Raw genomic sequence first — 25,153 nt, 5'->3', positions numbered from 1 at the left:
TCTTGGACCTGTTGCAGCTGTCGCTAGCGGAGCCATGGCCAATCCCCTTGAGATGAGACCTCCTCTCTCAAGCGAACGGTACGATACGGCACCCCAGACGTGAGCTGTGAGCTCTCCATGTACGGCCTCTCTATGGGAGTCTGTAGACCTCCCAGAGAGCATCATGAATACCATATTACAGGCTAGAGCTCCATCAACAAGGCACCTCTATAGCCTTAAATGGTCAGTTTTCACCTTCTGGTGCACAGGCCAGGGTGAAGACCCGTTCAATGGTGACATATCTCAGACATTGTCCTTCCTCCAACACTTAATGGATAGGGGTCATACTCCCTCTAGCCTTAAAGTCTATGTTGCGGCTATCGTAGCCTCTTATGCTCCTATAGCTAGGCAGTCCGTGGGTAAGAACAACTTGGTTGTTTGGTTTCTGAAGTGGTCCAGAAGGCTGAACACTCCTTGCCCCTTCACAATCCCCACATGGGACCTATTTACGGTTCTTAGGGGCCTCAAAGAGCCACCCTTCGAACTGATTCAGACTGCCGACTTACGTTCTCTGTCACTGAACCGCTCTGCTAGTGGCACTAGCATCAGTTAAGCGAGTAGGAGACTTACAGGCACTCTCCATGAGCCCTTCTTGTCTTGAATTCGGGCCTAGCGACTCCAAGGCACAGGTATGTCCTGAAGGTTCTCTCCACTCCATACAGAGACCAGATTGTTGTTCTCTCTGCACTTCCTCCTTCTCAGGATGATCAGGAGTTTAACTTACTCTGCCCTGTCAGGGCCTTAAGAGCCTACATTGAACGTTCCGCCTCATTTCGACAGTCGGAACAGCTCTTTGTGTGCTTCGGAGGCCACACCAAAGGTATTTCGGTCTCGAAGCCTAGGCTATCCAGATGGATAGTGGATGTGATAGCTCTCCCTTGTTGTCCAGCCTAGGATCAACTGTGTCTGGGTCCTTGGTGTTAGCTTAAGTCCCCTACATGTTCTTAGGCCCCTTGGCACCTGAACTGTAGGAGGTCAGTAAGATGACTGCTGAAACTACATCCCCTGGTCTGGTATACTTTACATATTCATTACAAGCCCTTCTCAGTGCTCTGGGCGACTACCCGGTCATCCTTCCTGATAGCACGGCGTGATTGTATTGTCCCTGTAGCATCTTAGCCTAAACAACATGCGACGCAGTATGAGTGTAGTATGGAAAGGGAACGTACTCAGTTACTAATGTAACCTCGGTTCCCTTAGATACAGAATGAGTACTGCAAGGATACCTCATGTCATCACTTCAGTTGAATTAAATCAGTTTGCCTGGGTGAGATGGCCACTTACATAGCCTGATGCCCCGCCCCTTTTGGCAGGTTAGGGCAAGCTATCTTACCGTAGGCTCGCGAGGCTTTTGGTTAGTTTCTGTCGAACTCCACGAAGCAATGGTCATCAAGTTTCACTGTGTGATTAAAAGAGGCTTCAGAAATCTGAGAAAAAGGACTTTTCCCCGTAGTGTGTTAGCCTAACACCTGTAAGCCTGTTAGCTTACAATGCAGTACTCGTTCCGTATCTAAGGGAACCGAGGTTATGTTAGTAACAAAGTACATAATTTTCTTGTGTTCTCGACATAAAGTCATTATTAAGAGAAAACAACTCTGGTGTTGTTGAGATAATTAGAAAATTAAGTCGTTATAACGAGAAAACAACTGGTTATGTCGAGATAATGAGAAAATAACTTCTGTCGACATCACAAGAAAATTATGTAGTTAAAAATAATAATAACGCATGGCCGCTTAGAACTAAAGTACATATGTCTAAAAAAACGTAAAAGATATTTTATTGTTACATTATGTTATCGAGGCGATTGTCCACGCTGCTGGTGTCACCACAGTCTTGACAAGGATCTGGCACGCTGCTTAAGTTACTGCAGAAGGATTATAGGGATACATTGTTTTAAATGTATTTTAATGTTATCGGTTTTATTGTAGCAGCATGTTTGTAATGTTTAATCGCCAATCAGTCTACATCTGACGCCCATTTTTGTTATGATAAACACACTTTAAAAGAGTTTTCTGTGACTCCAAAGCACACGTCAAGAATGTGCGTTTTTTTATTTAAAAAAATCTCACAACAACGATGTGCATTAAGATGCAAAAAACTGCACATTTCCAACACACGTTTTCCAAGACTCCAATGTGCACATTAAGAACGCGCTTTATGGCAATTCACACATAGAAGGGATGCACGTTTGCTGTCAAATCACATGCTTTTGACTGGTCATTGTGCAATCAGATGCACGACCAGGCGTATAAGAATCAATAGTGTAGCCAGGAAACACAATGTGGGTGGGCCCAGAGAAAATCAGGTGGGCCTACCCTAAAATGCATCTGTTATCAAAATAGGCCAACACAACTACACCTGCTTGAATACACCACCCTTTTAATCAGAGCATAAGCCTGCAATTATGTCATCATATAGTTATGTTTTTAACACTGCTTAAGAAGAGCATCAGCATGGGGGCCAAACCACACACACAAATGATAGTGTTTAGTGCTCCATAGTGTTCACATCCCCTCAAAATTTACATTTTATAAAAAAATACCGGGAGACACATCCGTCTCATATTCTATGACCGTGGGCATGCACTACTCACAAAACTACCTTATCTTCATCACTATATTGCAAACAAGAATAAAAAAAAAAACAATGTGTTTTTATAGGTCAAGTATTATGATAATTGCAACAAAATACACTCATTAGGCTACCTTGTAAGGGAACTGACTGAGTGGTCCTGACTGACAGCTACGATGTCTACACTAAATTATATTCAGTGATAATGTGATGATGTAAAGGTTCTTTATATATGTAAATGTTGTCTTTATATAATTTATTCGCTGTTTGAATAACAGTGGAAAAATAAAATAATGAAATAATTTGTAGCTTACAAATGTTTTTATTAAACTGATTACGTTAAACACAAATTCAGTCGTATTAAAATCAGTAGCGGCTCCTGAATTTAGGTGGGGCAAATTCCGGGTCATAGTGCTATTTTATAACAAACTCAAGAAAGCTAAATGTCTTTATAGTCTAAACACATGCGCACACATGTTTGCCAGAGATATAATGTCCTTGTGTTATTCAGCCTGTGGACGGCAAGTTAATGTTGACTGACAGGCTCAAAGTACACATAAACACTGTCAAAAATAGGGATACTGTAGGAGTCCATTTCTGTCCCCCAAGGTACAATCTACACTAACGTACCCTTGAGGGTAAAGCCCCAGTGACAAGCCAATGTACCCTTAAAGTTACAATTATGAACTTTATTTTCTGAGAGTGCATGTTTTGAATGTTTAAATTCATATGTATATGTATATGTATATATATATATATATATATATATATATATATATATATATATATATTTATATATATGTATGAATTTAAACATTCAAATACTGAACAGAAATTGGAGACTGAAAAATGTAAAAATCCCCAGACAATGCAATTTAAATTATATCGTCTCAGAATGTTTATTCAGAATGTTATAAGTTGTAGTGGAATTTAAGTAAGGAAACGAATATCATGTCTCATCTCAAAACGAACATAAAACAAACACAACATTTAGTTGTATATTATAATTTCGATATATAGTTTTTTTTTTTTTTTTTTTTTTTTTTTTTTACGTGAGCACATTTAAATTTAAGGATTAACACTTTCATAAAATTTAAACACTGACGTTACCCCGCATAGGAAAAACAGACATGACAACTACTTACTGATCTGATGCAAATATTTAAAGCTGAAGCTGACTGATGTCGTCTTGGTCTGGAGCAGAGGAAGACATGGGAATAGATTTTCAAATCTCTCCCTTCCCACTCCAAAAAAAAAAAAAAAAAAAAAATCACGTCCCTTCCCGTTTCAACCCCGGAAGAATGACTCCCTCCCACTCCTGTGTTGTATTTGTTTTTTTTGTTAGTTTTTTTGGCCGGGATCTGTCATAGCAAATATATATATATATATATATATATATATATATATATATATATATATATATATATATATATATATATATATATATATATATATATATATATTTAAAAATACAGTACAGATCACAACATGCCTACTTTAGTTAAATAAAAATTCCAAATTTCGTTTTTTATTTTTTATTTTATTGAGCTGAAAGCCATCTTAAACGCACACTGCACTGCGCACACATTAAATGATGTCATCCATGCTAACTCAGACGTTTTCTATTTTTTTTTTTTTTTTTGAATGTAGACATTTCACTCTCCATAGATTTATTTTTCATACACAGAGTTTCGAAGTTTCTAGCTCAAGATCACATGACCAAGATGGCAGAAAATGCATCTTTGCTTTAATTATTTTACAGAAGCACAACGTTTTGTTGTTATTCTGAGTGAACACAAATAAACGTATACGGATTTGAAAGATTTTTGTTACTACATATATATTTTAGATGAAAAGCTATATTTGAAGTTTATGAATAGGCTTGTTTCAGATGAGCAAAATCTGCGCAGAACCGATAACTGGTGATCACAGCATGCCAGTTAGAAAAGTGTCCGAGTTACGTCCACCTTGCTTTGATGTCATACTGACATGTGCCAAAAAACTCTCGCAAACTCTCGGATTGAGCAGTCGAGCGCAGTTGCTCTCCACCGAATGCGCTATTCAAAAGCATGATGGGAATGATGCACAACTTTACAGCAGAAAAAAAACACATTTACAGTGTGGGTGTGGATTCAGCAACCAGCTCCCACCTTTTGCCCATTTTATATTTGTCCGGGAGAGTTGCGGGGTGACACGCTGCCAAGATGGCGACGGCCCGCTCTGCACACTTCGAGCTTCAAAAACGCTCTTTAAAAGTCTACAGGTGACGTCACGGACACTACGTCCATGTTTTTATACAGTCTATGGATGACACCCATATCTGTTTCTTGCCTAAAAAAAGACTTACCCTGGAGTTGGTTCACCCTCCACCTATGCTGAATCATTTTAAGCGGTTTCTCAGTCAGCAAAACAAACAAGAACAAAGACCAAACTGTACCGAATGAAGCGGGCAATCAACTACAAACAACTGAAACAAAAGACTACATTTTGAGTCCTGTGAACAAGCGACCATTCACACCGAAATAGTTTTAACTTGTTCACTTGTTTTTCACTAGCCTATATGAACATACGCTAGTCTTTGGCCAGCCGCTTAAAGGGTTCAATTTACATTCTGCTTTTGCATTGCTTTTTAAAGGTTCATGAGAATTTGCCAGTGATATATAGCAAAAATGATTATATATGGCTATATTTAAATAAAAATTGTCGTGCCGACTACGGTTCCTTCACTGCCCTTTAGGGAAGTCATGGCCTAGTGGTTAGAGAGTTTGACTCCTAACCCTAAGGTTGTTGGTTCGAGTCTTGAGCCGACAAAACCATGACTTGCCCTTGAGCAACGCACCGATCCCCCAGCTGCTCTCTGAGTGCTGTTAATGCATAAATGGCTGCCCACTGCTCCGGATGTGTGTTCACAGTGTGTCTGTGTGTGTTCACTGCTCTGTGTGTTTGCACTTTGGATGGGTTAAATGCAGGGCACAAATTCTCAGTATGGGTCACCATCCTTGGCTGTATGTCATTTCACTTCATAAACAGATTCCTCACAGCTATGTATATGTGTGTATATACATATTCACGACATACATGCATACATACATACAACCATACATTTATATAAAGAAGGCTTGCTTAAGATCCTCTTTTGGCCCCATTGTTCTGATGACAGGTTATACATACATACAATTATTTTAAGAAAGACTACTTTTTAATAAAAGCTGTACTGTCAAATAAATACTATGTTCAGTTAGACTTAAATTACAGGTGTGTTCTCAGTAGAGTAGGGCAGTTCAATAAGACATATTGTGACCTGTATTTTATGTTTTATTATTAAATATGTATAATCATTCAGAGCTTCCATAAAAATAAAACGATTAACAAGTGCATAGACCTATACATAAACACCGATATAGCCTAATAAATATATTTTTGTAGTCATCTTATTAATGGTTACAAGATTAACAGACAACACTCAGAGAAATTATTTGTGTCAAAACACATACTGTTACTTGCATACATGAAAGTAGACAAGCTTAGATACATTATAATAATCACTGAGCCACATAAAATATGTATACATAAATTATATAAATGAATAAAGACAGACATAAGCAATCATTTTGAGGGACTAATAGGAATCACTTTGTAGTTTTAATAGCTCTCATTAAGTGGTTCCAGCCCACAAAGGTGTTGATTCATCTGAATGGAAAGGTCACTATTAGAAGTAGCTTTTTACTGGGACCCAAAGAATCAGTTGTTAAGGTATAAATGTTCAAACAGAAGCGCAAAATGAAAGATGATCTTTTAAATCTACTCTGTTGTTAGAAGTGGCTTTGCTCTATAGGAGACCATATGGCTATAACTCCACTGCCATCCAGCAGGGCAAAGAAAGGGTACAGCTTCTCACGAAAATGTCCCGTGAAGGTGTAGATGTGTGATTTGTTCTCTGCATTGTAGAACGAAATCTGTCCCTCCTCGTAATCAATGTATATTCCCATCTTTCGGGGCACCAGCAGCAATGGCAGTGTTGTTTCGGGATTGGTGCATGCGAAAAACTGTCGTGTGCTGCGCCACATGACCCAATAACCAGTAGAGGGATTCATTGGAAAGCGGCCATGCCTTTTTGATGAAGCAGTTGTCACTCCAACTTTCCAATAACCATTGTTTGCAAATTCCACTTCCCAGTAATGACGGCCGCTCATGTAGCCCTCCCAGCCTAGGACACAGGGCAAGCTATCAAATCGCTGAGGGCTGAAAGGCAGATTGGCCTCTGTTTGACCCTCCTGGACTTTCTTGTGGTCATCAGAGAGCTGCAGCCAAGGTTGGTTGGTCATAGGATCAAGAGTTACATCAGCTGTTTGAGAAAAAGATGTGAAGGCATCAGGACTAATGCATTTAACACTTTGTTAAAGCTGGAGTGTGGTGTTATTCTTTTTTTTTTTTTGGGAGGCGGGGGTATGGATCATATTTAAATATTATAGAAACTTACCTTTTGAACTCAAAATCCAGTTCCATACTGAAAAATAAGAGAAAAATATTGTAGTCTTTGTTTAGACACCACATTTTAATACTCAACGGATTGGCTAAGCAACATAATCATCTTTCTTTAGAAACTTAATCATTCTCTCAATATTTTTTTCCACTTTTGGCAAGTCATAGAAATGCTATCATTTTTTTATATCTCAAATGTTCTCCATGGGGTCTTATAAAAGTAATAGTTACCTGTATTAGGGATGTATCGTGGCATGCCTGTTTGATAACAAAAAAAAAAAGAAAAAACGTTACAAAATCAGTATTAATATACTTTGTGTATTAATACTTTTCAGTCTACTTTTCAGCTTTATTCATTTAAGGTTAGATTTTGGATCCCTCACCAGCTTTCCAGGTGCGTTGTTTAGCTGAAAGCCATAGATGAGGAACCATGCCCTGAAATAAATAAAAAAAAACATGAATTAGCAGCAAGCATTTTAATAAAGGTATCCTATGAGACACCCTGCATCTCTTATACTGTACATTAGGATTAAAACGACATGATATATGATGCATTTACAGACTTTGTTGTTTGAAGTAAAAAATCAAATAAGTTGCCAAACTTTTATTCCACAGATAATACACTGATCAAACCGTAAATCAGCTAATTTATGATTTTGAAATCATCGTTGAATTCTTTTTCATCACTTTTAAACAAACAATTAGATATAATGTTTCTCTGTCACTGTTCATACAGTACATAATAAAAGTCTCTCAAAGACAGTAATAAATGGTCAACTTGCTGTAAACCAATGCTGCCCAATTGCTCTTTTGCAGAATGAATTCTGTTTTTTTTCCATCCATGCATTTATGAGCACTATCTCTAAAGCAATTTATTTTTATAGCCTCACACTTGCCCCTGATAAGAAAATATAACATATATTACATCCTCTATGACAGGAATGGAACTTTTGTATATATGTGAATAAGTGTTATTGTTTGTACCCCTAATAAAATTAAGTGCTGCAATACTGACAAAATATTAGTCTCTGGTTTTCATTCATATAAGCACCATTTCCTCATTTAAATGGCACCACTTTCCAAAACATTCCCAGTATTACACTACACCACGTCCCAAGCACAAATAGTGACAGAAGTGCATTCATAGCCATCAAACCTTGCTGTCTTCTTTCAGCAGACTCCAAGTGATGAACTCCAGCAGTGGCATGAGGGAAACCAGCTTCTTCTTCTTCAGCCCCAGGAGACGTAACAGCCGTGCCAGTTCATCTCCCAACACTCCAGAGCTCTGCATTTCGACAGAAAGAACAAATATAACATACTTTTCATCACTTCTGATGATCTTATCCATTAGGCTAGTTAAATGTAAATGCACGGAATATTAAATTGCCATTTTACAAGTGGACATTTTACAAGATAAACTAATTCCACAAAAGCAGAAAACCATGACTGGACTAAGGACAACTTAATGTGTTTGTGACAATGGATAAGAGATCTGATAATATAGATATGCATGCTGTCCCACCTCTGACACACTCTGTATCTCTTTGGCCCACTGCGTGATCCTCTCCTGTACAGCCTCACTCTGATCTTTATCCTCCTTTGTGTCCACCTCTTGATCAATCCTCTCCTTTATCCACAGATGCTTTTCAGACAGCTGGGTTGACACAGGAACAAAGAAAGCTTAGTTTGAGCAAGCCATGATATATGATGAACAGAACAGTACGATTGAGACTTTTGTCTTTTTTTAGTATAGTAATTTTCACCTTGTCTACACTTTGAAGCTCACTGGCCCACTGCAGAATAAGCTTTCGACTCTCTTCAAGACTGCGCTCAGTTCTGGGGTCTGGCTGACGCTCTGCTTGCCTGCTGCACCCTTCACCAGGATCATCCTCGTTCTGTAAATCACAGACACACATTTATCGATTATCAGACATATTAGATATTAGCAGTTGATTTTGGATATTTAATTTTGCATGCTCTCTTCCTCTATTTTTACATTTCCCATCATCTAATGCTCACTTCATCTTTAAAAACACTGAAAATGAGATTACAATTTAAATGTAATTTTTTTGCAAATTTTTTAATGAATATCCATACTGTACATTATAATGGTGGGATACATAAATTTACTTGCAGCATTTAAAAGGATTTTAGTTCTTAGTGTTTTATCATTTGTTTATTTAAAACTAAATAATAAAGATATTATTTTCGTATTGTCTGTTTATTGGTTATAGACCATACTATGACTACAAACACTGGTTTATCAGTATCGGCCTAAAATCAGTGTATCCCTAAACTCTTTCTTCCTTTGCCATCTCCAGATGCATTTTTTGTTTTTGATGTCAGAGACAAACTGTTTATTGAATATTTCCAGGCATCATATTCAGTGCCCTTGCAAGGCCTTTCTCTCTGAAACTTCAAAACAGCCATATTCATGTAGACCAAATTGATAATGTATTTGAAAATAAATAAATGTTATATTACAGACATTGAAAAAATTACTTTCTTTTATGCTGTTATATAAAAAGAAATTAAATAACTGAAATATTATTTGAAAACTGTTCACCACATACATAGTGTGACAAGGCCCAGAATATCACATGGAGAATTACTTGGTTATTGATATAGTTGTGTTATTGGTTATCCTGGGCAAACATAAATTTATCATCTAGCATCATACATTTCTCACGTGGCAATACTTATCATATGATAGCATGGATAATAAAAGACATTGATTGCCACTGAGTTTGCACGAGAGAGGAGTTTCCCAAGAAACTGCTACTTAGGCTGTGAAACACATTTTCCTCTTTATATAAATAAATAAATATACATATGTGAGTCTGGTCTTAAGTTGCGAAAGTATATTTTTAGCAATAGCTAAAAAAATACATTGTATGGGTCAAAATTATAAATTTTTCTTTTATGCCAAAAATCATTCGGATATTAATCAAAGATCATGATCCATTAAGATATTTTGTAAATTTCCTACTGTAAATACATCAAAGCATAATTTTTGATTAGTAATATGCATTGCTAAAAATTAATTTGGACAACTTTAACGACGAGTATTATTATTATTTTTTTCATCTTCACATTCTAAATTTTCAAATAGTTGTATCTCGGCCAAATATTGTCCGATCCTATTAAACCATACATCAATGGAAAGCTTATTTATTCTGTTTTTAGATAATTTTTGACACTTCAGACTGGTTTTGTGGTCCGGGGTCACATATATGCATATATATATATATATATATATATATATATATATGTATATATATATATAAATAAGAAGTTATACCATTTATATATATAAATGTGTTTTTTTGGTTTTTGTTTTTTGAATAGTATACTGGTAAAATACTGTAGTAAATTAATCCATGGCCTACCTTGCAGACTTGTGCCACCTGTTGTTTCCAGTGGTTTATGAATCTGATGCACTCATCCAAGCTCCGGAGATCTTTCAGACCTTGCTGACGTTGCCTTTGCTGGAAACAAACACAGAATAAATACCAAGAGTGTGGTGTACAAGTTATTGTGATCATAGCTGAACATTGATCCACCTTAACATCTGTGAGTCCGTTAGTATTACCTGTGAACGGGTAGAAAATCCACTACTGTTCTTGAAGGTGGGGGCAGAACTGTGGACCTGAACATCTTTCTCTGATAGTGTCCAGCGCACGACCCCAACAGAGTTACTCTGCTTCTGGAGCACTGCGGTCATAGTGGAAAAGAAAGATTATTTTCATATGACTGTGGTTCCAGTTTGAAATGAATGTTATGTGTTACAGTTAAACAGAAACACAAGCATGCACTACAGACAGCTCTTCTTGTGTTATATTAGGAAAGAGAAAGAGAACATGTTTAAGAGCCGTACTGTTGTCCTTCAGGATGCTCTTCAGAGTCTTTGTCTGTTCACCTATACAAGAGACATAATTGAAAAGTTATAACTTTTTTTTTTTTGAGGGATGTATTTATATTTTTAATGCAAATTAACTTAAAAGTGTTATTATATGTTACGAAAAATCACTAAATCTGGATTACGATGAAAAGCATATTAACAATCATTATTAAAATTATTCCTGTTGATCATAGGCTTGATTCCCAAGGAATGCATGAACTCATAAAAAGATTGAATGCAAAATAAGTTGCTTTGAATGAAAGTGTCCGCCAAATGCATAAATGTAATAATAATCACAATACTTCTATCAAAGCAGATAACAATATTAATTTCATAGTAATGGCACCTTGTAATTGACATAATAAAGCTATGCATGACACTCAAATGAGACTTACCCATGATGAAGTGTTGGGGAGGCAAGTGAACACTGAGGGTGTCTGGCGAAACTGAACGTTGGTGCTCTATCATCCCTAGTTTAAGCTGCCTGCATAGTCTGAACTTTGGATCTGAATTATTACTGTCATGACTGTATGAGGTGGAGAGCAGCTACGTGCTGAGATATGGTCTTTCCCGGCAATGATTCAGAGAGCAGTCAAAATGGCATGATGCCAAAAGAGAAGAGTTTATACACTCACACACTGCATTATCATGCATTAACTATCATGCCACATGTGCATTCACTGATTCACTGAACACTCTCTAACAGATTGTATGTGGAGTTGTTCATCAGATTAACCTTTTGCATAATACTCAAAAACCTCACATTTGTGAGCATCATTCCTCTGCATGTTTTTTTTTTTTTTTTTTGATGGTTATATGACTGTAAAAAGGTTGTATAACTATCCAAAATTGAATGCTATCCACATGTGAGAGAGTTCAGTAGGAAAGTATTATAAAAGTATGATCATTTGATCCACTGAACGGAGCAATTTTGCTCACTTTAAATTCCCGAAAAGCCAATAAAGTAAGTTCCTGCATGATATGCATTTCATGACAGTTCATATAAATAATTTCTAATTGGTGTTTGGTCACAAGCAAGTATTGGTATTATCACAGCCAAACACGTAATGATGCTTGAGCTTTTTGAGGGGAAATGTTGATTATTGCAGCTGCTGAAGACACAGCTAAAATAATGACTTCATTAACAATCTTTTCACACCATAAAATTCCATAAGGGTGAGATGGAAAGATTAGGAAATTATTTTGTGGTGGTAATGGACATTATCCAACTTTTAAATTATGACTCTTGAAACTGTCCATGTTCCCCATGTTTAGTGGAATTTTTCGTGTTAACCAAAAAATGATATGAATAAATAAACTTTATTGCTTCAGTTAAACTGAATTTGATTTGAGGTAGCAAGCAGGATGCAGAATTGTACTTAGTATTTTAATTGAAATAGAATTAAAACATAACTACAAAAAAAAATCATAGAACAATTATAAGCTCTTTCAACTTGATTAATTTAAATAAACACAGTTAAACTTGCACACAACGTGTTTTATACACAAACATTTAATGTCTAAAAAGCCACGAGAAGACATTTCTACTTATTTGACATTTAAATTTCATTATATTTAATGTATTCATTTAATTTCTAGACTGGGGAATTAAAAAGTGTTTGACTTATATTGTTAAATAGTTTGATGTCAATACTTATTTTAGAAAGTTTTATAAACAACATTTTGATGGCTGTGTTAATGTTGCAGCAGTTAACAAAATAAATAAATAAAATAAAACATCTAAATATACCTAGAATAAAAAATTGAGCTTCATAGTTCACATAAAAATCATTTGATAAAAAAAAGACATCATAACAGAGTGGGCTAGGATTCCGATGGACTGTAACTGCCGTATCAGTGTAATCTTATCTTTTCTGTCTAAAGGGGAATTCCAGGGCATTGGTGCTATTGCACTTCTGAGAAATAATCCCAGGATTGTCTCTTGTTTTTGCATATGCTTTTTTATTGCCATGCATATTACCATACACAAAGTTAGTAAAAAAAAAAAAAAAAAGGAGGCAGGCTGTGAAATTGTGCGTTGGCTTGAAAAATGGTTAGTAGCATTATACTGATTTTAAGTAGAGGTAGTATCTACTCAGGGGTTTGTCAATATGAAGACTGCAAAATAGATTTGACTTCTCAATCAAAATAGGGGAAAATAATTAAAAGCTCTTTTAAATTTGTATTAATCAATATAAACATCTTTTAAAAGCCATAAAAATTTGGTAACAGACAAATAGTAAAGCCTCTCTCACTCATATGCATTTTTTACCGTAAACCCTCAATGAATAAAAGCTGATCTTATTTGATAAAACTGTAATTTGTTTATAATGCAGTATCTCTGTGACCTTATTTAAGTGAATTACAGCTGGTTGAGTACAGTTTATGCAGTGAAATGCGGTTTAATTCCAGTTTTGGAAAAACTGTTTAAAGATAACAGTCTCTCTGCCTTGTGGTAAAATCTCCACCTGTAAGACAAAAAACATTTATAGATTACAGATGGTCTAGTATCTATTTATGAAGTGAGGGATGGTGTTATAAATTATTTTGCATAATTCCTCAAAAGACTAAACAAAGACAATGAACATAGAATAGTAAACCCTAGAATACTTTTGTAAACCACTGGGAAGATTGTATGCTGCATTAAGTTGAAGATATTTGGCATTTCTAATAGAAAATCACTCACTCTCATTATAATCAGAATTGTATGTGTACATAACTTTCAGCACCAAGAGGAAGTCAAATCTGTTTAAGCGGTCAAACTAAGCCAGGCACAACAGCATTAGCTGACCTGTGTTTTCATCTTGGCGTAATTCATTTGCTGAATGAAGTCATCTGCCATTTTCAGAGCTGCCCTCTTCTCTTCTGCATTGGCTCCCATTCCTGCCAAGGAAGAAAAGAAAAAAACATTTTACAACTTTTTTATAACACTTATTTACTTACTTTCAATGAAATACTTCCTTCAAATTGTGCGTATCCATGTATGTACACTACATTCAAAAATTCAAAAGTTTGGGGTCTGTAAGATTTTATTTCATCTTTTTTTTTTTTTTTGCTTACCAGGGCTGCGTTTATTTAATCAAAATACAGTAAAATCGGTCATACTGTGAAATATTACTATAATTTAAAATATTAGTTTTCTTTTGCAATATATTGAAAAATGCTAATTATCTCTGTGAATGCATACTGTAGCTAAATTTTCAGCAGCCATTACTTCTTCAGTGACACGAGTCAATATTATGATTTGGTACTCAAGAAACATTTATTGTTGAAAACAGTTGTGCAGCTTTATTTCTTTATTCATTTTTGTGAAAATTGTGAGACTTTTTTGAGAATTCTTTGATGAATAGAAAGTTTTAAAAAAAACTTTAAAAAATAGTTTTTTTTGTAACAATGTAGAAGTTTTTACTGTCACTCTTAATCAACTGAAAGCATCTGTGCTGAATAAAAGGTATTAATGAAAAAAAAAACAAAAAAAAAAACAATAACACCAGACACATACAGGCCAAACTAAACTAGTTTAGCTGCATTCTAAGTTATTGTGATAAACATGCACATTTTTCATACCTTTCCAAACAAAGATTTTTCCATTGGCCCCACTGTCCAGAATAAAACAGTCATCACGTCCCAGCAAGTCCTTGGCAAATGGACTTTTCTCTGACACCTTGGTCAACTTCATCGACCCTGTTGCATCTGAAACCTACGAATTACAAAAATAAAATCATACTGGATGCACATGAAATGGAATGACAAGGTATGTTTTTTAGACCTTATGGAGGTATGGATGAAATACCTAAAGGCTAAGATTCATTCTAACATACACATGTAGTCTTGGTACCTTGTAGAGGGAGGCAATATTGGATGCATCTGCTTGGCTGTCCTCCTCTGGAGTGCTTTCTTTCAGCTCTGGCATTGGACCAAGAACCTTTGGACACAGAAGAATTTTTGCTTTAATTTTAATACAAAAACATAAAACAAAACACTGACACTGCTTCTGGGTCCAAACCTCTTCATTTTAAACAGCCTTAATGAGCATTATATATTTATAGCACACTTTTAAGCTAAGCTTTTATAAACTGTCTCCGGTCACCAATATTTGAATGATTCAGAAAAGATTAATCACTGTGTCTGGTCTGGTCTGAGATTTGGGTATGGAGATATAGGTTAGAATCGTGACATTTTTGGTAGCCTTACAGCGCCCCAACGAGTGTCCTTTAGCACCATTTGTTGTTTCCTTATGAGTACTGAGGGGGTTTTTAGGCAAGGAAACTGTGACAGACAATGTAAGATAACCGGTGACTGAACTGGGATTCTAGAGAAGTGTAAAGCGGAGTTCAACAATGGTTTTTTTGTTGTTGTTGTTGTTGCCAAAATTCACTGGCATTGTTGTTACCTGTAGCATTTCCTGAGTCTCGTCTCCCTCACTGATGTTAGTGATCTGGGCTTTGCCGTGTCTCTCTGTGTCTCTGATCAGAGCGGCGATCTCCCTCACCTTCTGCTTCTCAAACATGTTTGCCTGAGATCCTATCCATGACACAATCGTCTGTGCAGAATCAAAAGATTTAGATATTCATTTCAAAAAAAGCTACATGGTTTGAAATATTATTACAATTTAACTGTAATTTTACTGTTCCTGTAGCTCAAGTGGTAGAGCATTGCATTGTCAAGCACAAAGTTGGGGGTTCGATTCCCCGGGAACACATGATAAGTAAAAATTGATAGCCTGAATCCACTGTAAGTCGCTTTGGATAAAAGCGTCTGCTAAATGCATACATTTAATTTAATTTAATGTAACTGTTATAACTGTATAATGCAATATTTTTGAAAATGTCATTTATTCCAGTAATGGGAAAGCTACATTTTCAGCTATTACTCCGGTCTTCAGTGTCACAAGATCCCTCAGAAATCATTCTGATTTGCTCATTTGGTGATCAAGAAACATAATCATTTACTAATTATCATCAGTGTTGAAGGTGCTTGATATTTTTGTGGAAACGGTACCAAATGTTTTCCAGGTAATGCATTCTTGCCTAATGTTAAATGTTAAAAGTAAAATGTTACTGATTTCGAACTTTTGAATGGAAGTGTACGATGTACTGTGTATAGTCAAGAGACATACACAAATACACACACCTCGCCCAGGTCGAGTATGAAGCAGTCCCCTTTGTTAAAGCTCTTCCAGCTCAAATCCACTTCTTTGGCTCTGATGTTACGCTTCCCTTTGATTTGGTATAACCTCTGAACGGGTCCAGATCCAGACTGGGTTTTTCTGAAGCCAGACTCCACACCTCCCTCCTGTAGAAACAAAAGAGTAGGACTATACAAAAACCATAAGCACTCTTTCATTTAATTATGCATACAGTATAACTATAACAATAAGTTTATTTTTATATCAAGTCTGTTTGTATACACGTGCTCACTCAGAAAAAAAAAAAGATCGAAAACTGTCCTTGAGGCAGTACCCTTTCAAACGGTTACATATTATGTACACTTAATATGTACCTTTAAGTTAGTATTTTGTACTGTATGTTAACAACATTATCTCATATCTCACCTTGTAGCTGACACCTCGGGGGAAGAGGTTCATGAACTCTGGGGACTCATAGCCTTGAACCTGTCTGTGCTGGACCGGATCTCCACCCAGGAAGTTATCCAGCTGGGTAGCCAACATGGCACAAGCTACCTGCTCATCACGAGATGATTTTTCTCCTAAACCGGAGAAAGAAGATGATATATATTCAACCTTTTCAACAGAATATGGAATTTGCATATGTTATATAGTTTAAAAACTTCATCTTTTAATGCCAGTAAAAAAGTCAGCAAAAACAGATAAGAGAAAGCAATTGGACTTAACAGCTCAACATTCCGTCAGCATGGTTGCTCCTGGAAACGCTGTGTGTGTTAACAATAGTGCAATATTGCACAGTTCAGCCCTGTGTGAGGTGCCTCCTACGCAAACACATCCTCTATCTGCACAATTCGATTTTGAGCAACAGTTATTTGGTCTGATATACCAGATGTTGAGCTGTTTGACCTAAATGAAAAGCAGTTTGTGGTAGATCTGGGCGATTAACCACAATTCAAGCACAATTTTGCCTTTGAACGATTATGATGAAAAGATAATCAATATAAATGATTATTGTGCTGCATTCTGTTTCACAATGACACTCTTGTTCTGTCTCATGTTAAACCAAGCGCCACCCTCTCCTTTATTTTGATCTAATTTTATATGATTTTATTTTGAATTATAGTATGTATTTGATTGTGCACCCATAATGATTTTAAAGTCTTTTTTTTCAGTTGAATTATACTTAAGTTACATGATTTTAAAAGACAATGTTTCTAGAGTCTAATTGTGAATATTTATTTATTTAATTATTAAGCATTGTTTGTGTTTATTTTTCAACACAAGTATATTTCAAGTGTTTTTTAATTCAAGCATGAATAAAAGTATGATGTGTCCCCATTTTACAAAGCAACTGTAAAACCACCATGATCTTAATAATAATTTAAATCAAGATTTAATTTTTTTTTTTACCTTAAACAGAAAGTTTACCCAAAATGAAAATTCTGTCATCATTTACTCAAACTCAATTATTCCAAGTTTCTGTTGTTGAGCACAAAAGATATTCTGAAAAATATAGGTATAATGTAACCAGACAGTTGACGGTAGCCATTCACTTCCACAGTATTTTTTTTCCATATTATGGAAGTCAATGGCTACCGTCAACTATTTGGTTACATTATACCTATATTTTTTAGAATATCTTGGTTTGGTTACCAACATTCTTCAGAATATCTTCTTTTGAGCTTAACAAAAGAAAGAAACTCATACAAGCTTGGAACAACTTGAGGGTGAGTATATGACAGAATTGTTATTTTTTGGATGAACTATCCCTTTAAGCAGCCTCCTGGTTTGTGGCATAGCCAAAAAAATAATGCATGCTAGGTACACCATCATACTTCAAGAGGTCTGTGGATGTTCAGAGCATGGTGGTACATGTAGAAGGTTCATGAATGAATAATATGGTGGAGTTAGGAACTGACAAAAGCTATTCTGAGTAAAGAAGAGATGAGGGTGTTTTTGGATGAGGCATGGCTAAAAAGAAGGCACGGGAGAAGATGGCTCATCATGCTGACATCCAGCTTTGTGTTACCTAAAGCACCGGATACACCATAAGACAATAGACCTAACTGAAGTCCTGTCACTGGCCTGCTGAAATATTAATAGGCTATGAAAATACCCACCCATGCCTTTTTCCTTTGGGAAAAATCCTCTCTCTTGTTATTTCTTTCTTTTAACTTGCTGTGTAGAATTTTTACAATTATGATATCACAGTACACCTGTACTAGTGTTTGTGTAGTCTTCAACTTTGTTTTGATAACACATACAAAACTGAATAATAAATATAAATATTTATTCATGTGAAATAAAAGATTTTTATTAACGCATATTTTCGCCCATAAAACAACATTCATAATGATAATGGCTTTCAAGCTTCAAATGTAACAAAAATATTTATTTAAATAAGAGTCTAAGGACGAAATTATTCTGAAGACTCTTAGTGCAGTGCATGAAACAAACATAATTAAACAAATAAAAAAAAATGAATTAATAAATACTCTTGAAGTCATCAGCATGTTAAATAAATTGTGTTTTTAACCCACATCTTCTGTCCCTTTAAAACCATCAACATCATCATCAACAACCAAAAAAAATTATCATGATAATAAATAAATAAATAAATAAAATCATATTTTGTTACATGGGAAATTATTATTAAAAGTATTATGCTGAACTTAAATACTGAAAGTGTCTTTCAGACAGCACAGATGTAAGTGACAAGAAGAACGAATAGAGACAATCAGTATCTATCTCACCAATCCACATGTGGAGGTCTGCTCCCTGGTCACCTCGGTTATCCAGCACAAGGTAGGAGTCACCGTTGAAGAAAGCCCCCACCTCAGCTTGGGCCAGAGGAACAGCCTTCATCTTCTCCACTCGCCAACATCTCAGTCCCGGCTGCCTGACCTCATCCCCAAACTGTCCCGGAGCGGCCTGAAATGGGAGCATTCTGCAGAGAAACACATAAAGTGGCGAAGAGGGACAATCAAAAAAATACAACAACAGATAAATAAAGTCTGCAAAAAGACTACAGTCAGCAGACATCTGATTTCAGATTCTTTTATGTATTTATTTGGCATGGTACAAATAAACCAATCAGTCTAATTAGGATGCTATTGTGATGTTCTGACACTGACAGGAGCTGCATTACTTCACTCTTATGTAAAGAAGAAGCCTCAAAGGTCATCTTATGTCACTCGAAGACATGCCATAGAGCGAGTCAGACACGTCCAGTTTTACAATGCTAAAGAATTTGCTCACATATTCACTGTTGGGAACAAATATAAAATAAACAGCTATGAGAGAGTTGAATGACACTGCTCCACCCTCTTTATATGTTCATTCGGTGCCACATTTTCTGTTTAGTCACCGTTTGGGCATGGCACCTCATAAACTACAAGGAAGCACTAGCAGGGAATCACTCCCTCATAAATATTATGTTTCGGTTTTAGCTTAACCTAGTTCATCACAGGGTTCATTGAATAGGTTTCAAAGAACGTATAAGAAATTCTATACTTAAAATGCACTAGTCAGTTAGCAATTGTCATTTATAGAGAAGATAGAGGATGTAATGAGTTGTAAAAAAGGTCAGTGTGGAGAGAAGTGAGCTAGACGGTTTGTCATCAGACCCTTTTCAAAATGATCATATGATGAAGCGTGGTAGAGCACGTAGAGCGTTTGGTTAACCTGATCGTGTGAGAGCCATACATGAAGCAATTCATCTGATTAGACAGAACTTTTATGTGCCCTCCATGTCATGATGAACATGTCTTGACTTCCACTTCATTGAGTGCCTTAACACCTCACCCTCACATTACAGCAAGGTTTAAAGCAGGAACTAATACTGGCTTCTCATGTAAGCAGACGTGAAAGTGTCTCAGTTTAAGCAAAGTGGTCAGAAGTGTGTATGACACGCACAACTACAGTGAGTCATGCAAACCCAGAGGGCAAAGAACATGCAAGCTGGCACACACACACACACACACACACACACACACACACACACACACACTGACCCACAAGCTTCACAAATAATAATAACTGAGCATGACAAGGGCCAGATCCCCTTTACTGTCTGATTTGAAACAGGATGCAACACCCATTCATTAACATAATTACAGACATAGATCTAATGATCCCTTTCCGTGGTCATTACCTTTCAGAATAAGCGTAAGTAACTCGAACCATAACCTCTATAATATGAAAAAAATAAAATAAAAAATAATTAGTGCCGTCAAATGATTAATCACAATCCAAAAAAATGTTTACGTGTGTGTGTGTGTGTGTTTTTATGTGTATATAAATACACAAACATACATGTATGAATATATATATATATATATATATATATATATATATATATATAATTTATACTATATATAATTTATACTATATATAAATATTTTTTTAAAACAAAACATAATTTATTTTTAAATGTAAGTTTGTGTATTTATATAAACAGTACACACACATCATGTTAACAAAAACTTTTATTTTGGATGCGATTAATCGTGATTAATCATTTGACAGCACTAATTATTTTATATTGTATAGTATTTTATTTTATATTTTTCATATTATAGAGATTATTTCAAAAATAATATTGTGTCCAAAATCACATACTAACACCTTGTCCGAATATTCTCTACTATTTAGTAGGCAAAAAACTACACGAAAAGAGTTTTGTGTCTGAATTTATACTAGAAAAGCAGGCGAAAAGTACCCTGATGATTTACTACTTCCGGCGTGATTCTGAAGTTTGCATCCAGTGGAGACTTTACAAACCCACGAGGCCACATAAGAAGATTTGTGAATAGCAGTGAAGCAACCCAACTGACACCCAAAAGTAACACTGCAATGACAACATGGTGGATGTAGCATGTCTGGATTTCATTCATACTATACACAATCATTGCAAACTTCTGAACAAATGTAGTACCAATTCAGACAGCATGCAAATGTGGACGCAGCTTTAGTGTAGGTACTATGATTTAAGCATAACTAATTTGTGACTGTTAAAAAATATGTTATATAAAGTATGTAATGTGTGTAGTATGTATGTAATCCAGATGTACTACATCCACCATGTTGCCAGTGCAAAGTTGTCTATTAAATGCGCACTTCAGTCTAGTGTTTTATGAATGCTACTAATTCGGGCATAGTAATTTAACACACTGCTTGTCATTTACTATAGAGAGGTAGAGTGCAGGATTGTATGGAATGATATTGCGGACATTATTCAAAAGGCATTGCAAATTGTATTTGCAATTGCGTTTTCAATTTTGCAATGCCTTTTGAATAATGTCCGCATTATCATTCCATAGGATTGTTTTCAGACATGTTTCCTAAACACTCCTCCCATTTTCTTTTGGTCAACAATCAAATAATGCTGCCCCCTCTGCCACACCATTGGTTGACTGAGTGATATTGTGAGCTTGGAGTGAATCAAACAGCTTCAGTGTTACACTTCTACTGTAAATCAACCTACAAATGGTTTTCTTTTAGTTGTCTCTATGTACACAAAGATTTTAGCATTTTAGCACTGAAAAGAATACACACTTTTACTTTAAATAGTGATCACCCATATTGGGACACAATATTACTGCTGCACTGGAAATATTAGTATACAATCTACTACAAAACAATATGAAATATGACAAACATACAGGTACAGCGCAGGATAGTGGAATGAGTTCCCATGCGCGTAATGTGAAGACAGCGATGACAACAGAAGCTCACAGTCTCCCTTGGTAAGTAAAGAATGCACTCAATGCTACGAAACACACTTGTCCACTTAACTGTAAAACCCCGTTGGCCTGCTCCAGCATGCTTTCTGAGCCCAGCTCCATTCTGCCTGTTCCAGTGTGTGTGAGTTTACCTGGTCTGGTCAGCTTATATGTGTCCAGTAACTGGACACGGGGGAATAATCTGAGCGGCCCTGCTGAGAATGGTCCACAGCGAGAAGGGTCGGGTTGCCTGACAAACGCTAAACACTAGCGTGATCATTACTGCAAGGCACCATCCATCTTTCCTCCATTCATCAGAGGGAGTCGATGGAAAAAAGTTTAAAACATGGCTTTTGTTTCTAAGACAAAAAGTTTAATTTTTCAGCTGTTGTGAACCAGTGGTAGAATCATACGCAAAACTATTACCAAGTCAAGAACATAACTATCATTTATTAGTTTTGACACCATTTTTGAGGCTCATCTAATTAATTATTTTACTTTGTATTAAAAGCTCTTTAATCATTTTCGATGAATTGTAGGCTGACAATGGGAGCTTGGCCTAGTGGTTCATAAATTACAAAACAAATGCAAATGACCAGTTAATGTAGACCAAAAATGAATAGTTTCCAGAAATATATGAACCAATGGTAGAACCATATGCAAAACCATTACCAAGTCAAGATAGTTATTCACTTACAATTAAATTTTGAACTATTGTTTACCAAATTTAAAAAAAAAAAAAAATTTGTGGCTCATGCAACACTTTTTTTTTTTAAATAAAAATTCTTAATAAAATGTATGGTAACAATATGAGCTTGGCCAAGTGCCTCATAAATAAAAAAATTTATATAAAAACGCAAAAGAAAAACCCAATGACTGGTCAGTGTAACATTATTACATAACAGAGAAAACAATGATAAGAAAGCAGTTAAATGAGAAAAGTGAGATGAAAAACAGATAAAGAGATTGATAAGGCAAACCGATAAATAATCTATATAGATAAAGCCTATATCTTTCATGCAAGTAGATCGTAAACAGATAAATTGCAAGAGACAACGGTGGAGCCATAAAAATATTTTTTTCTAGAAAGAGCTGCAATCAAAGTGTTATCATGTAACAATCACTCAATGGAGGGTTTGTTTAGTGTACAAGAAAACACAAGCTATTTCTGTAAATGCATTTCTTTTTAGATGCTCACCAAGTTCCTTATTTTAAAATTCAGAGTCAAGGTCAAGATGTGCTAAATAGTCGACTAACCTTTATGTTTTAAACATTAATGAGCAGCATTTCTAAACAAACACATTTTAAAATTTGAGTGCACATTTACTTTAAAAAAAATAAGCTAGATGTTAGCCTAAGGACAAATGTGTGGAGTTTCTCTCTTGCTTACAGTTCTCTCTGCTTTAAGTTGCTTTGCTCTAAAATGAATCTGGCCTAATTTTGAGGGTTACGCATGTATAATTTGTGAGTTTCTGAGCAGTTTTACAGTGCTTACCTTGCTGCTGTTGAAGTTGGAGAACCCTACGGTTTCAAGAAAGAAAGGAAGAGGATTTGAGAGGAGAGAAAATGTGTACAAAGTAACTTCCTGCATTAGTTCTGGCCCTGCCCCCTTGAATACACCCCTGCCTAAACTAACAGATGTCAAAAAATGAGGGGAAAAAGGCAAAGGCACAGAGAGTGACATTCACAGATTTGTTAATAGTCCCAATAAATGCATGGCCTGTTTTGACTGCAGGAAGACCTGGACTACGTGGACTGAAAGAGTAGAAAATATCTCAAAATCACATCTAGTCAGAGAGATTTCTCAGTTTCTCTTGTTATATATATATATATACACACACAGGTCACACCCAGTCAGTCACAAAGCATTCCTGATAATGTCAGGGCTTGCCCATGGACACAAAAGAAATGAATGTAATAGATAGGCCATAGTCATAACTTAAAACATGCAGCTAGGCTACACAGTACACACTCAGTGGCTGTGACTGACTGCATTCACTCAGGAAATCCTGAGGCTAGACTGCGGTTTCAGTTGTTTATTAAAAACAAGAACCTGTAAGGTATAAAACATCTGTAACATTGGCTCAGGTACCTCAGAACAAGAGGCATGTGTATGTAAAGAAATCCTCAAATTGCACACTTTCATTTAGAAATTCAAAATGATAAATTTGGTAAACAAGCATAAAATAAAAAAAATCAAGTGGTGCACTTATGGGAATCTCTCTTCCTAAATGTTCGACAGGCTATAAAACAGAAGTTCATCCTAAACACACAGCCTGTTGTGTAACACAAGTAACGCGACACCAAATTTAAGTGAACGAAGACATACAATTCATCAATTTCAATGACATTGTGTAACAAGAACCAGTACTTTGCAGAAGTATCTTAGAGTACAATGTCTTATTGAAATGAATGATTGAACGAATGAATTATGATTGTAAGAAAACTAGGTCTAAACCATTGATGGTGAGCCGTTCTTTTAAGGTTAATTATAACATACACCCAAGGGCCATGCTAAAAAAATACAAGTGAACAATAGTTTAGTCAAACTTTTTATTTTTCAAGTCAAAAAACAAACAAAACATACAGAGAATGAAGTATCAGATTGATGTCTATACAGTGGCAATTTCTTTTAATTTAAATCCTCTTTTCGTCATAAACCTGACCCAGTTATTACTCAAACTCAAGAAAACCCTGTCTTTTCCATTTATGCTTTCATGCACACACACTTGCACACTCACACACACCCTTACTGGGAGCCTGGGTATAGAGTATTAACTGGACTTGTTTGAAATATCCATGAAACTGAAGGCAAACAAGGGCATTAAAGAGACTGTGACGTGAGACCTAAGGCATTAAAACAAAATCTGAAATGTGCAAGAGCATTAAAGTCTTTTACAAGTCAACAAAACCTCCTGCAACTACCAATGTCCAGTTGAAAGAGTAAGCCGAGGGAACCACAGTAGCCACTTGCGATAAGGTTTTTAAAACGGTAGCACTCAAAAAGATCGAAATGGCTCAAATCGTCCTCTGTCGCCCTCTGCTGTTCAAGAAGACGATTCAGAATCAGCCGATGAAATTTAGATTAACAAATGACCACAAGGTCTGGGGTATAATGAAGTCAGATATGAAACCGTGCATGTTTGAAAGGAAACAAACCAAACTGCACCCCCCCCCCTCTCGCACTTAATCCAAAAAGCAAAGCTGACCCAACGACACTGAAGCCAGCACAAGAAAAACGGTGTAAAATAAATGCATTTCCTCTGAAATTCACATATCATCAGTTATAATTATGCAAATATCAAAAAA

The 25,153-nt window shown here is 35.9% G+C and overlaps 3 protein-coding genes across 4 annotated transcripts in view; all 3 read right to left on the bottom strand.

Annotated features, from left to right (window-relative positions):
- LOC132121471 (major facilitator superfamily domain-containing protein 8) overlaps positions 1-4,973 on the bottom strand; it is a 50,058-nt gene extending 45,085 nt beyond the window's left edge. Inside the window, exon 1 of one of the 2 annotated variants that reach the window (XM_059530879.1) lies at positions 4,958-4,973. The gene's annotated coding sequence lies outside the window, so the exon portion shown is untranslated. Of the gene's footprint in view, positions 1-3,755; positions 3,841-4,957 lie in introns of those variants that run through there. The other variant, XM_059530878.1, reaches the window with a different exon arrangement.
- An 812-nt stretch (positions 4,974-5,785) lies between these two features.
- LOC132121060 (E3 ubiquitin-protein ligase TRIM39-like) lies at positions 5,786-12,425 on the bottom strand. Its single transcript, XM_059530245.1, has 11 exons — positions 11,389-12,425; positions 10,970-11,011; positions 10,685-10,806; positions 10,482-10,580; positions 8,856-8,987; positions 8,615-8,746; positions 8,249-8,377; positions 7,476-7,527; positions 7,324-7,350; positions 7,091-7,117; positions 5,786-6,955 (listed from the first exon to the last, which is right to left on the bottom strand). Exons 1-11 carry the CDS (start codon positions 11,459-11,461, stop codon positions 6,423-6,425), a joined length of 1,368 nt encoding a protein of 455 aa, XP_059386228.1. The 5' UTR covers positions 11,462-12,425; the 3' UTR covers positions 5,786-6,422.
- Positions 12,426-12,945: 520 nt separating this feature from the next.
- Positions 12,946-23,476, bottom strand: LOC132121059 (macrophage-capping protein-like). Its single transcript, XM_059530244.1, has 9 exons — positions 23,340-23,476; positions 18,875-19,068; positions 16,548-16,702; positions 16,127-16,288; positions 15,387-15,536; positions 14,832-14,918; positions 14,561-14,693; positions 13,785-13,876; positions 12,946-13,461 (listed from the first exon to the last, which is right to left on the bottom strand). The coding sequence occupies exons 2-9, from the start codon at positions 19,065-19,067 to the stop codon at positions 13,396-13,398; spliced, it is 1,038 nt and encodes a 345-aa protein (XP_059386227.1). The 5' UTR covers position 19,068; positions 23,340-23,476; the 3' UTR covers positions 12,946-13,395.
- Between the last annotated feature and the right edge of the window lie 1,677 nt (positions 23,477-25,153).

This window comes from Carassius carassius, chromosome 39, assembly GCF_963082965.1.
Source record: "Carassius carassius chromosome 39, fCarCar2.1, whole genome shotgun sequence".
Taxonomy (NCBI): Eukaryota; Metazoa; Chordata; class Actinopteri; order Cypriniformes; family Cyprinidae; genus Carassius; species Carassius carassius.
Note: the sequence above shows the minus strand (reverse complement) of the source record. Positions and strands in the feature narration are given on the sequence as shown.

Excerpts from the sequence above, each read along its gene's own strand:
- LOC132121060 (XM_059530245.1), bottom strand. The coding sequence starts at position 11,461 with ATGATAGAGCACCAACGTTCAGTTTCGCCAGACACCCTCAGTGTTCAC. Across the intron at positions 7,351-7,475 it reads ACAACGCACCTGGAAAGCTG|GCATGCCACGATACATCCCT; the intron begins GTGAGGGATCCA and ends GTTATCAAACAG. Across the intron at positions 7,118-7,323 it reads ACGATACATCCCTAATACAG|TATGGAACTGGATTTTGAGT; the intron begins GTAACTATTACT and ends CTTATTTTTCAG.
- LOC132121059 (XM_059530244.1), bottom strand. The coding sequence starts at position 19,067 with ATGCTCCCATTTCAGGCCGCTCCGGGACAGTTTGGGGATGAGGTCAGG. Across the intron at positions 15,537-16,126 it reads TCATACTCGACCTGGGCGAG|ACGATTGTGTCATGGATAGG; the intron begins GTGTGTGTATTT and ends GATTCTGCACAG. Across the intron at positions 14,919-15,386 it reads AGACTCAGGAAATGCTACAG|GTTCTTGGTCCAATGCCAGA; the intron begins GTAACAACAATG and ends CTGTGTCCAAAG.